The 13,388-nt window shown below is 45.8% G+C and overlaps 1 protein-coding gene across 3 annotated transcripts in view; it reads right to left on the reverse strand.

Annotated features, from left to right (window-relative positions):
- Positions 1-13,388, reverse strand: part of CIB2 (calcium and integrin binding family member 2) — a 145,161-nt gene that overhangs the window by 12,823 nt on the left and 118,950 nt on the right. For 2 of the 3 annotated variants that reach the window (XM_054041035.1, XM_054041034.1), the window contains exons 4-5: positions 13,216-13,363; positions 10,732-10,927 (exon numbers count right to left, since the gene is read on the reverse strand). In XM_054041035.1, the coding sequence (XP_053897010.1) occupies positions 10,732-10,927; positions 13,216-13,363 (344 nt within the window). Of the gene's footprint in view, positions 1-10,731; positions 10,928-13,215; positions 13,379-13,388 lie in introns of those variants that run through there. The other variant, XM_054041036.1, reaches the window with a different exon arrangement.

Consider the following 13,388-nt stretch of genomic DNA (forward strand, 5'->3'; position numbering starts at 1 on the left):
AACGGCCTGGTTGGCAGTGCTGACTGGAGCCGCCAGGTCCCTTTTTGACTGGGTGTTCCGGTCAAAAACCGGACACCTGGTCACCCTAGGGTAGCTTGAGCTGGCTGATCCCTGGACTGGCAAAGCTGGGGTCGGGGGAAGATGCAAAGGCCACACTATGTACCTTCCAGTTAGTGCCCAGTGCAGCGGATTGGGAAGAATTCACTGGGGCATCCCACATAGCACGGTTTGACAGGTGAGGGGCTGGCAGCCTACCAAGTGTTGAGCAATAAGCAGGCACTCCTATCATGTGGTGAAGGCTGCTATCTTAGACAGATTGGGACTGACCCTGGAGGCATATCAGCACTATTTTGGGGCTGAGTCATTCCCGTGGAGGACATGAACAGGGGTAGTGGACCTGGCTGCCCAGTGGTTATGCCCAGAGACTAGTTCCATAGAGAAAATTATGGACTGAGTGGTCCTGGAGACATTTTTGAAGGCCTTTTCCATGGGACCCCAGAGCTGGGTAAGGTGGTTCCAGACTGGCTTAGTGTGCGAGGCACTCAAAGGAAGCCTTCTTCGAAGCCAAAGAAGCTGAACAGTGTGGCAAAGTAGGGGTGGCCCATCCAGGGAGACAAGAGAGTCAGAGTCAAGGATCTGCAAGAAGCAGGTGCGGCAGGAATTCCCCAGCAGAGGTTGCCAGGCTCTCTGGGGAGGCAAGCTGGTGGGGGAAAAGAGCCCCCAAGAAGAAAGCCCTGGATAGCAGTGCTCAGTAAGCAGAGCATGGAAGATTCCTGCAGGAAGCCCTGAAGCAGAGAAGTCTGAGAAAAGAGGGAGAATCCCCTGGGAACGGTAGCCCAGAGTCAGCTGAGAAACTGATTTTGTTCATTTAGCCTATATTAGGAAAATAAAATTGCCTGGGAAAAGACTGTGTGGGGCAGTGGAACCTATGTGAGCTGGGGAGAAGGCTAGCTTGTTACACTGCCCCATAAACAGGGCAGGGTCCCAGTTTCCCCCTCTGTTCCCATTCAGTTATGCTAGTCAGTGAGTTGAAAGGATGGAGTCTTGGCTATTCCCTTTCTCCACCCCTGCCTGCCCACTATCTGCCCATGTGTGTGGGAGAGGTACTGGCAACCCTATGGTTTCTCCTTACCATGAGGAGTTCATGATTGAGCCCTTGGAGATTGCAAGCAAAGGCAGAGCAAAACCACTGGAAGCTTTGCAATCAGACCGCAGATGTAAGAATTGCAAGCTTCTGCTGTACTGCTATCGAATAGCAGGCTCCAGCCCAGGTTCTGAAGGGACTACCAGAGAGAGCTGTTTAGTCTCAGTGACCCATTCAGTTCTTGGTCTCCCTATTGTGATGGTAGTTTGTGAAGTAGATCCCTACCCCACTGGGGGTTGAATCTGAGTGCCTCATATTAAAAATACACTTGCACAGATTTTCAAAACCAAGGGTAAACAACTGAGAACACAGAGTTCAGTATAAGACTCAAGTATGACCAGGATACAGAGCACACAGGAGGAGTAAGGTAATGAAGACCTCTAATACATGCCTTCTGTTGTATAAACAGATCAGGTCCAGACCCTGAGAACCAGTCATGACAATACAAGAAATAATGAAGGTAACAAGGGGATATACAGAGGCATCCAAATGGTAACTTAGAAAAGGCAAGCCACAACAATGCCAATTTTTCTCTCTTTAAGGGGCAAATGATACCTTCCACAAAATGTGCATTGAAAAAATGACAAGGGCCATACTAATCTGAGATGCATATGACTGAGTATGTAGAATAGCAGTCCTAGGCCCAAAAGCAGTCAAGGATTTTTTGAGACATTCTGTGTAGTGATGATACACTCATGCCACAGTATATACAGTACAAGAAGTGTCAGAGCTAAGTATTGCACCATGGTTTGGTGACAGCAGAGAAGGGGGAGCAGCTGGCCACCCAATGTTTCATAAGACCTTATACAGTGTCAAAGAACCAGTCCAATGGAATGCTACTATATTGTACACAGAAGGTGCAGCAGGTGTCATCTGTTAAATAAAAAGCTTCATTACCACTGAAAACCTAGAATAGAACTTGATCTTTAGTCAATGAAATGGAAGTTGCCAGTCAACTTACTATCCACCCTGTCTATCATTAGCATACAAACTCTGAGCACTAGTCCCTATTCAATGCACATCTACATCTTATTGCCACTAAGAAAGTTTTGTGAGATTCAGCATGATTGGTCATTGCATTTCAATAGGAGCTCCAAGGTGAGACTGAGGAGGATGTGTGCAGTTTGTGACAGAGATGCACTAACAGGAGAGGGTAGGATCAGTTGTCCAACATGTGCCGGCAGTATGCTTTGCTGTGGTTAGTAATAATATAATTCCCTTATTTCAGTGGATAATTAAACATACCAAATCCAGCTACAAAAAATAATGCAAACAGGCAGTAAGGTAGGCACAGCTGCCAGAAACAATACTAATGATGCATCATACTCATGCTCCCACAGTCTCAAAAACATAGCCAGATGAATTTCCTGGAGTGTGAATGCTCAGCTTCCACCTTTGAACATGCCCATCAATGTGTGTTCCAGGTTTCATTTAAAACAGAAGGAAACTATTTTCCAGTTCGGATGCAGATCAGACAGCAGAAATCTTATGAACCCCTACCCTAGGCCAGATTCATCCTCATGCCTGAATCCTGAACTTTTCAACCATCTCTGCTGATAGTGTAACCAAAGACTTGTGAAGCTGCTGAATGTCTCTTAATGATCAAACAATAAAGCAGCAGATAAAGGCGACTCCTCAAGTTCAGAATGCAGCCTGGCTTGCTTAGAAGAGGCTCCTGGGAACTGTCTGTTTCATTTCCTATAGCCATGACATGGTGGCTCTAAGAGAAACCACTGAGAAAACACAGCATGCGGCCTCCTCTTGGCCCTGAGACTAGGGTGACCAGATGTCCCGATTTTATTGGGACAGTCCCGATATTTACTTGTTTGTCCCGCGTCCCGATCAATATTCGGTCTGGACGCGAATTGTCCCGATATTTTGTGCTCCGGCGCACAGGCAGAAGGGACTCGTGCCCCCCCCGCCCCAACTCCGCCCCTTCCCTCCCCCATTGGATCCCTCCCCAAATCCCCGCCCTGGCCCCGTCTCTTCCCCAAGCACACCGCATTCCTCCTCCTCACCCCTCCCTCCCAGGCTTACGCTAATCAGCTGTATAGCGGTGCAAGCGCTGGAGGAGGGGGAGAAGCAGAATGCGGCAGCCAGCTCAGGGGAGGTGGAGGCGGAGCAGAGGTGAGCTGGTGGGGGGGGGAGCGGGGCGTGGAGCTGCCGGTGGGTGCTCAGACCCCACCAATTTTTCCTGTGCTCCGGCTTTTCTTTCTTTCTTTCTTTCTTTTTTCTTTTAACTCCGCCGCTGGCTCTTGAGGTTTTTTTTTTTTTTTTGCTCTGCTGGCACCCCCCCCCCAACCCCGATATTTCACATCTCTCATCTGATCACCCTACCTGCGACTGCACATGCATTTGTATCAGTGTTGCACAACAGAGGATTTAAATATGGAAGCGATCAGCTGCAAGGTTCAGGGTCAGAAGCTATGAGCCAGATGGCTTTCAGTGAGAGACTGGAAGGAAGCCCATCACTTCAGGGCATGCCTTATCAGGAGCACTTCAGTCTGAGCACTGCAAGACTCTTTCTACAGACTCTTCCCTCCAGAAAGAGAGGATCCTGTGGCTCACTCAACCTGCAATCAAAGCACAACCAGAGGGGCCAGCATTAAATCATCTGTATGCTGCCCGGAGGCCAGACGTGGCCAGCCTTGCCCTGGAATAGATGTACAGCTGGCTGCCTATGGCTCTGTGAGGCCTTCGTGGTAGCAGGGGATCACTGGGGCAGAAGTGGTTATTAAAGTGGGGATTGGGGTGGAAAGGAGGAGGATTGCTAACATAGTCCTTTGAGCCATCGGTATTGTCAGAGATCCCTTGTTCTCTGCTAGTTTTCTAACTGTTTAACTGTTTACCAGCTCTTCCATCCATCTGCTCTCTCACCTACATCCACAGTTCAATTCCCACCAGCAAGCCACCCACTTACTCCCTTGCCACCATCCCAAAATGCCACACGCTGTGGGGGAAAAAAGAAAGGGTGCAGGGACTTTACGGCTACAGTGACAAACATTCCACTGCCTCATCCTCTCTCAGGAGCCGCTGGGATTGTATAGCATCCTCAGCTGCCTTTGAGTTCTAGGACAGCAGTTTGCAAGTCTCCACTGTACAACTGTAAAGAAAGTGGAGGCACAAGCAGCCTATAAAACTACAGCCTCTACAGAGTCCTCATGCCTGCTCCCATCCCTTGTAGCTGATCCATTCTCTCTACCAGGTTTCCATGTATAGTTGCAGCATTTCCTACTGTAAGGAAAAAAACAATGAATCTACCCGGAGAAATTTACAAAGGAGTTTTTTTTTAAACTGAGTTAAGAATTAGAATGCTGTCTATTATTTCAGAGGACATGTTCAACTGCCTGGGTACCTGATACTAAAATTGCTCAAACTGATACACTTGATTAGTCAAGTGATGCCTGACATGCAGCCTTTAATGTATAGGAGACTCTCTCATCGACACTGTGGCAGCTCCTCTTGAGTTGGTACATTGTCAATGACCTTCTTCAAGTGATGTCCCTGTGGGCATGCAGCACTCAGTTCCCAGTCAGCATCAGTGAAATACAGGATAAAATTTCATTGCAATGTGACATTTTTCAAATTTTGTATGCTGAATAAATACATGTAACTGCTGTGTGTCCTCCAGGCTACTTACAAGTCAGAAAACTAGCCAGTGGTGCCAAGATTAACAGTCCAAATTTGGCTTTACCTGTTTTCTTTCTCTTACAATGCAAGTGTTTGTAAAGTCCATTTAATTCTCTAGACAAATATTTTCTCCTCAAGTTCCCTTGTTCTGTTGTTCTTTTTAAATCAATGCCACCAGTCCAGTGCACACTAACTAAATGCTCTATGTCTGAACAAAGAGTTGTGGGGAAAACATCTCAGTTTCAAGTTAACAAGGAGCAATTATTATTAGGCACAGATGAGCCCAAGCCTCAAAGTTCAGGGCCAGAACAAAGAGAGGAAGAATTCATACCTGGGGCTTTGGTAATGCAAATAGGGTCTGGATCCAAATCCGATCTTCCTCAAAATTTTGAGTATTTAGGTCTGTGGTCTTGGTTCAGTCCCGTCTGAAACATTACTGGTATAATTCAGTCCTCCCTGCACAAAACCTGAGGAACTAGGGAAGGGTGGAATTTACCCATCTACAGGCATTTGTGGTCACAAAAGTGCAGATCCTATGGCTCCATTTCCAACTGGCACACCACCGTGCCCCACAGGCCCTTTTAGCAGTGATTATTTGTGTAGCGGACACTTGAATGGATGCTCCACTCACACCCCCTCTCTGACATGCAGCCACAATTTCACCTATTAAACAATAGTTATAATGGACATTTCTATAGATGAAATCTAGTTTTTAAAAATCCCTTTTAATATACTCAGTGTAAATTCATGGCTGATGGGAACTAGTGAATTGAAAATAGATCTTTCCCCTTCACTATCTATACCAGAGAGACTCCTGTACTGGAATGGAGATCATCCTTCTGTACCATAGTACCCATTGTGACACTGTAAGCAAAGTGTGAAATCTTTGCATGATGATGAAGCAGGGGAAGATAGTCCAATGATCAGCAAATCCTCTCCAGTCATTGGAAAGTCTCCTGCATTTCAATTGCATTATCTGCCTGTGGTAGCTATAATGTGGTTATGACTGTAGTATCTAGGTACCATGATAGGCGGAAGGGCTATGTAGAGTATTTTATTAATATACCTCTACCCCGATATAACGCGGCCCGATATAACATGAATTCGGATATAATGCAGTAAAGCAGTGCTCGGGGGGGGGGGGGAGCGGGGCTGCTCACTCCGGCGGATCAAAGCAAGTTCGATATAACGCGGTTTCACCTATAATGCGGTAAGATTTTTTGGCTCCCAAGGACAGTGTTATATCGGAGTAGAGGTCTGTGTACAAGTGGAAGCTCTGCCTTTTCACAAGGTTCCTTTAAATACGAAATGTGCAAGGGAAAACATGCATGGTTTCCAGAAGTCCAATATTGGAAAAACTGGTATGTGTGAGCTAAATAATTGATTTTGATTCTGGTATTAAGCTCAACTTTCCCTTCTTTGCTTAGAGGGCATCTTTCTTGCTCAGTAATAGGCCCAAGTAGCATTTAGAAAACAAAAGAAAATAAATCGCCAAAAATAAAACTAACTGCAGATCCAGAAAAGATTGCAGTATTTAATTATTTTAATTGGTTCTGTATTACCAGTATGAATTATACAATTGCTATAGTCTCTGGCTTTAATTTCATGAGGACAAATTACCACAATGTTTTCATGTATATTCATAAATCATGACTAAGACTAAGATTTAGTCATATGTATTTTTAGTAAAAGTTATGGACAGGTCACGGGCAATAAACAAAAAGTCATGGCCCGGTGACCTGTCCATGACTTTTACTAAAAATACCTGTGACTAAATCTTACCTTCTGGGAGGGGGGTGCTCCTGAAGACTGCTGCAGGGGGGGCGGGAGGGGGCAGCGCAGGACAATGCTTCTGTTGGGGGGAGGGAGCTGCCAGCCCCCCCCCCGCTGGAGGTTGGGTGGCCCGGGGCTCTGCTGCTGCTGGGGAGTGGAGGGGTGGCCCAGGGCCCTGCCACTGCCGGTCTGGTCCGGGGTCGGCCTGTAGCCCTGCTACCACTAGTCTGGGTGGGAGGTGGCCTGGGGCCCCACAACCCCGCCACTGCTGGTCCAGGCAGAGGACGGCCTGGGGGTCCCCCTGGTCCTGGCAGGGGGCGGTCCGGGGTCCCAGCGCCACCGGTCCCGGAGAGCTGCTCCAGGGCAGTGCCAGGGACCAGCTGCCTGGGGCTGCCAGAGCAGCAGCCGGTGCGGCTGGCTCCAGGGCTTCCCAAGGTGCTAGGGTGGTCCTGGGGTTAGCGGTACCAGCAGGCTGCAGAAGTCACGGAGGTCCCAGAAAGTCACGGAATCTGTGACTTCCATGACCTCCATGACAGACTCGCAGACTTAATCATGACTTACATTCAATAAATTATGCCAATGAATATATTTAATCCAGCCCCAACAAGCCCTGAAAAACTCATTGTTACATATTTCCCATTTCTGTACCAGAAAGAGGATGGTCTTCAGTTTAATTCTTTTTTCTACCGTTCTATAATTTTAAAAATCAATACAAGTTGAGGGCTTAATTCCATTAGGTGCTGGGCATCCTTATCTCCTCATGAGATATCAGAGTAAGCACTGCCCTTTCAGATCCCAGAGCATGTTCTTCAGATAATACAGCATTTTGCAGGCCCAGTGGGCGTAGCAATGCTGAGAAGAGACCCCAAGCTGTAAACAAACGAGTTCCATTTCGTTTTAAAGGCTATTGTGTTCAGAGCAGGATTTAGACAAAATGTCTGTATTCTGCCTGTGCTAGTGCTCCCACTGTTGAGTCCACTGGTGAAGGTACAGGTGCCTAGTAGGGAAATATCTTTTACTCATAGGTTTTATGGTCCCCCTGTTATCAGAGAGGACCAGCATGTTGTAAAAAAGTTAATAAATTGAGGGACCTCTGGATAGGAGATTATTCTCTGCTAAAGGGCTTGCAGTATCGTGTCTCTGGGCTCACATTAGGTGTGCCAGCAGTGACAGATCCACCTCCAGAGAGAGAGAGCAAAAAACAAAAACAAAAAAAGGAAAGGAAGAGAAAGGTCAGTGTAACTCTTCTGCAGGGAGAGGGAACAGTCTGAGTTCCTCACCTGCCAATACTGGAGCAGGCCCAGAGCAAGCTGGGGCTAAACAGAGAGAGAGCAGAGAAGGTTTGAAGACGGGCAGTGAGAGCAGGAAAAGCTCCAGCATAGAGAAGAGGTGACAAGGGCAAAAAGAGGGAGAACCCAGAAAAATAAACTCTGCAGCATGGAGCCCTAGAGAGAGCCCATGGAGAGCTGCAGCATGGAGCTCTAGAAACAGAAAAGGGGGGGCCAATTCTACAGGTACAGAGAGACAGATCAAACTACCTTAAAGGACAGAAGCAGCATACATAGAGTCTGAAGCAGAATAAAGACAATGGAGCTAATGGCTCCCATAACAACTTCAGATGCTGTAACTGCTGATAAATCAGTGCGGCCAAAATGGATACGCCATTTTGAGCAGTTTCATGTGGCATCAGAATGTGTAAACAAGAAAACGGGTCATGACAGACAGGGTTACGGAGTTGCCAATTCCCCGACTGTGACAGTGCTGAAAGTGGTGAAAAAGAATCCAGAAAAAGGAAAAGTCCACAGCAGATTGGACAACAGAGCTGCTAATGGCTGATCGTGGCAGTATTGAAAAAAAGTAAAAAAGAGCCAGAGAAAGTGATGCTCATGACAGTCATGACTGTGGAGCAGCAGATATTGGCATGTGGTACTGGTCAGAATGAAGTTTCTGCTCCTCTGCTGCCACATCCTACTGAGGAGCAGTTCAATGAAGATCATAGACCACTACTGGATTAATCAGCAAGTTTAACAGGTAAGTGCTTAAATGTAGGAACTTTGATGCCAGCCATACTACAGAGGAACCCCAGAAAATAGTGAATTTAGGGATTCTCACAGTTAGGCATCTACTCATGATGGAAGATACCACTTGGGCTGCTTCCAGACAACAATTTTTTATAATAAGTACTGAGATGTCTACTATACAGCGCTATTTTGAAATTCATCAAGAGGAAGGGATGGTGATCTCGCATATGGCTGTTGCTGGCGTGGGAATCTGGTTTGCCTATATGTCTGAATCTACACTCCACATATTTCACAATGAAACAATCATCTCCAGGACATTAACATTGTCATATTCCTCTATACAATATGTCATCAGGTCAGCAATGTGTTTCTGTGACTGTTTTACTGTGCCATGGATCATGTTATTTGGAACAAATCTGGGCATTTCAGTAGCACTACCAGTTCCTTGTTAGCAGAGAATTCCAAGAGGAACTGGAAGGGACTGGTATCCATTTATGAACATAATGGATAAGTTAAATTCCTTATAATGGCTACAACTATAAGCAACAAAAACAAATCTAGAAACAGTCTGCCCTCTCATTCAGGATCTAAAGATGATGACCAAAAACTGTCCTGCACAATGAAAGACCAAGTTCCCCTAAGTAATACTCATGGCAATGCAATTGGGCTAGGAGTTTCCACAGGGGTCCATTACGCAAAGAAGGAACTTGTCTACATCATTTGGGTCTCTAACATTGTCTCATGGAACAAATTCCCAGAACACAGATGTCACAGGGTGAGCTGGACCTTTAAGGGGATTGGGGATTCAGCCTCATCTGTGGCAGGTGTAGCTTGCCTCCTCAGCTGGAAGAAATGAGAGAGCACAAGGGTCATGTAACTAGGAATCAGGTCTGCTGGGAGATAGGACAGTGGTCATTCAGGGAGAACAGAGCTGGAAGTGAGTGTACCATTAAAGAGCAAGCAGCAAGCCAGGGAGGAGGCCAGTCTAAATATACAGGAAGAGGTCTGGGAAAGGAAAGACAGCTACAGGGCTCAGCTGCTTGAAGTCTCAGGGCCGGAAACCCATAGCAAAGGATTGGCATGGATTCCCCTCATGCAGCTGCCTTGTGAGGTGGTACAGCCATCCCTGCCAACAATGGCACCTCCTGCACCCCAACCCACCCCCCAAGCTAGAGCCTGCAACCCGCATCCAAACTCCCTCCCAGAGCCCGCACCCTAAACCCCCTCCCGCACCCCAACCTCCTGGCTCAGCCTGGTGAAAGTGAGTGAGGGTGGGGGAGAGTCAGTGACAGAGAGAGCGGGGATGGAGTGAGCAGGGGGTGGGGCCTTGGAGAAGGGTGGAACAGGGGCGGGGCAAGAGTCTTTGGGTTTGCGCGATTAGACAGTTGGCAACCCTACCGAGCAGCGGGCATATGGAAGCCCTGGTTGTGCTGGAAGAGCTCGCTGGGCACCAGCAGCATAGGCGCAGCACTGCCCAAATGTCAGGCAGACTGCATCTGCGCAGACGTGGCTTGTGCGTGCGTGGAGGCCCATTGACTGTTCTGGGGCCTGGAACTGCTGTCAGTGGGCCTGCCTGAGGACAGTATCATTTGAGCTTTTAAAAGATCAAAACATCTAAGAAAATATCTAAGAAAATCAAATGCAAAGATAATCAAAACTCATTGAGTTCTTGGTCTTCAAATAGTCAGTAAAGTAAGGGATTTCTGGGTAGATGTCATCCCCTAGTTTGCAGCTGAAGGACTTGGGTTCAGATCCTCAAAAGGTATTTGTGCGTCTAACTCCCATTGAAATTAATAGGAGTTAGGCTTCTAAATACCACTGAGGATCTGAGCCCCGGGGTGTCTTTCCGTTTACACTACACTTTAGGAGATCTTCCAGAATAATAATAATAATGAATAATAATATAAAAAGGCAAGTATAGGCAAGGCATTGATCCTGGAGAAAGTGCAGAGACCTTGGCTGAACACCAGGGCAGAAGTGTAAATAAAAAACCCTAAGCATTGCTGCTTTTCTGTCATCAAAAGAGGATAAACTGTAACTCAGCCTTAGAGCCTGTCAAATGTTACTCCAGCATGTCAACATTTGGCAAGGTCATCATCTTTCCAACTGCAACAAAACATGTACAAAAAGAACATTTGATAGTTTTTAAGGCAATTCTTATACCTGAGAAAGTCTGGTGCTTTGGAAATCATATTTTCAAAGTCTGCAAATGCTAGTTTCCCATCACCATCCATATCAGCTTCTTCTATCACCTTCTCACAAACTAGAGTGATTTCTTCTGCTGTTAGCTCTTCTCGTGTCAGCTTGTTGAGGGTTTTTTCAAGGTCAGATTTACAAATGAAGTTATCTGTGTTAAAATCTAAACAAGAATAGGAAGAAAGAAAAGAAGATTGTCAATACCTCTCTCCAGATTAATTTACTCTAACAAAATGGGTACAAAAGAAAACAGTTTAAACAAATGTTTACGTCTGTCTTCAACCCAGCAAACTTGGGGCCAATTTCTCTCACAACAGGTAACTCCCATTTATTTCAACAGGACTTGATTCTGTACGGTACAAGCAAGCACTAGGCCAGCATTCAGAAGATGCTGTACTTGACCAAATATGGAGCATTTCCATCTAACTCAAATCCAAAGCTCTTGGTCAACATCTGGATTCTCCCAAAGACATCTGACCCAGTTTCTGTGGCAAGTGACAGCCTGTATATCTGTTTAGTAGAGCTTATATTCTCTGTGGGTCAACCATTATTAGGCAACATAATCACATCCATACTTGTAGACTGATCCTGCAATATGTGAACTTCCAGAGGAGATCATGGCATGGAGCAATTTACAGAATCAAGGCCTTATCAAGAACACAGCAGTCTGCTTCTCCATCCATATAACAAATACTTGGGAGGATCAATTAAGGTTTAGAAAGTGCTTTGAAAACAAAGCACTCTATCTGCAGAGTGCTATTTTTAGTGTTACCATTCAGTCCGGGTTTCTGCTAACATTGATGTTTTGAGACACCAACCACAGAAGTGATGGGGGAAATAGTAAATTATTGTACTGCTCCATCTAACATACAAACAGCTAATAAGTTGCCAATAAATCTCCACGTAGCACTTCCATGGTCACATGAACTCAGAACCTAATTGTCCACTGAGTAGCAATATTCCAAGCCTGATGGAACTGTCAGATTTGCAGCTTTGTATGCCTCAAGATTTAGTAGGTTATCTGGCAAGAAAATGTACACATAGCAGGTTTGGTTCCTGCTTGCTTTTCTATGATGGACTATAGCCAAGTGGTTGACTCAGCTCTCACAAAGGAAACCCTACACAGGCAAAGGTGGCTAATTATATGGGCCCGTGGTGCTCGTGCTCCATCAATATTTAGGAACGTGGACCTGGCTTCACCAATGTTTAGGCTTACCGTGCTTTGGGGGTCCCTGCGCTTCAGCAGGACGCAGGGTCCAGGGCGGCCTGGGGAGTTAGCAGGGGGTCTATCGCTGACAGCAGTGAGCGACCCGGCCCCAGCCCACCTTGCTCTGCTCTGCCCGCCCTGCTGGCTCCCGGCATCACTCGGGGGAGGGGGCGGAAGCCGGAAAGAGGCGGGGAGACCTTCTTAGTAAGTGAGATTCCAGGAAGGGAGACCTTGCTTTAAACTTGGAAAGGTGTGATCCATTTCAAAGACAGGGCAAGCTGAGGCGGTAATTTTGTACTGACCGGGGGGAGTGGAGATATGCTGTCTTGTCCACCTTTGCATCTACCTTTTTTCACTTGTGCTCAATCCTTTTCGGCTGGACCCCAGGATCTAGTCATTAATCTCTAGCTAATAAAGAACTTTCAACCTTTTGATTATTATAGAAATTAGCAGTTTGTTGCCTGAGCTCTGTTATTACTGCTTTGCAAACATCCTGGAAAGCACATGAAGCGGATTTCTCCCAGGAAATTGTTGTGCAAAGATGCACAACAAGAATATTTTCTACAAAATGTTGCCTAAGTGCTAATATAAAAAGATTTGATTCACGTTTTCAGAACCATTAGTGCTTCATTTAGCATTCTTCCATGTGTCTAAAATTAGAAACACAAAATGAGAATTGCGTAGGAGCATCATAATGATCAGCTGTGGACTTGTACAGATAATCATCAAATGTGCAAAGATAATCTAAACAGGCCAGAAGAAAAAAGCAAGAGAAAAATTCAGATACTATCTTTGTGTGAACATCATGCTCTCCGATGGTCTTCTGGTTTCTAGAATTTAATTGATATTGGAAGTCTGAAACAATCTTATTTACCATCTTTGCTGTTGTCACAATGACATACCACAAGATCTTTTGACATTTCAGTGGACTAAATAATACAGTATATCTAGAGGGGAAGATCCCTGAATTACACTAAGGTCATCTCTAATACCAAAACATCTCTTCCTAGGGTTTGATCCTACATGTGCTTAACTTCAAGAATATAAGTAGTTCCGGGGATTTTAAAGTTAAGTGCATGTTTGCTGATTGGCTCAGCAAATGATGATGATGATGCTCAGCACCTTGCAAAACTAAGCCATTTTGCTTTTTGGCTAAGCACAGAGCTAACAGTGAACATCTCTCCTAGGTAGACAGTTAATCTGAATTAATGGAGCAATTTATCTACAGCATCCCCACACATTACCATAGATCTTAAAGGCATAGATTGCTTTGAGCTCTCTGGGAGCCATTTCACTGAGCACAGAAAACATGTCCACGAAGTCATTGAAGCTGAGGTTCCCGTCTCCATCCTCTGAGAAAGCCTCCACAATCCTCTCCTTGAAGGGGTTCTCCTGCATAAAACACATAGGCTTATTT

Source organism: Malaclemys terrapin, chromosome 10, assembly GCF_027887155.1.
Source record: "Malaclemys terrapin pileata isolate rMalTer1 chromosome 10, rMalTer1.hap1, whole genome shotgun sequence".
NCBI lineage: Eukaryota > Metazoa > Chordata > Testudines > Emydidae > Malaclemys > Malaclemys terrapin.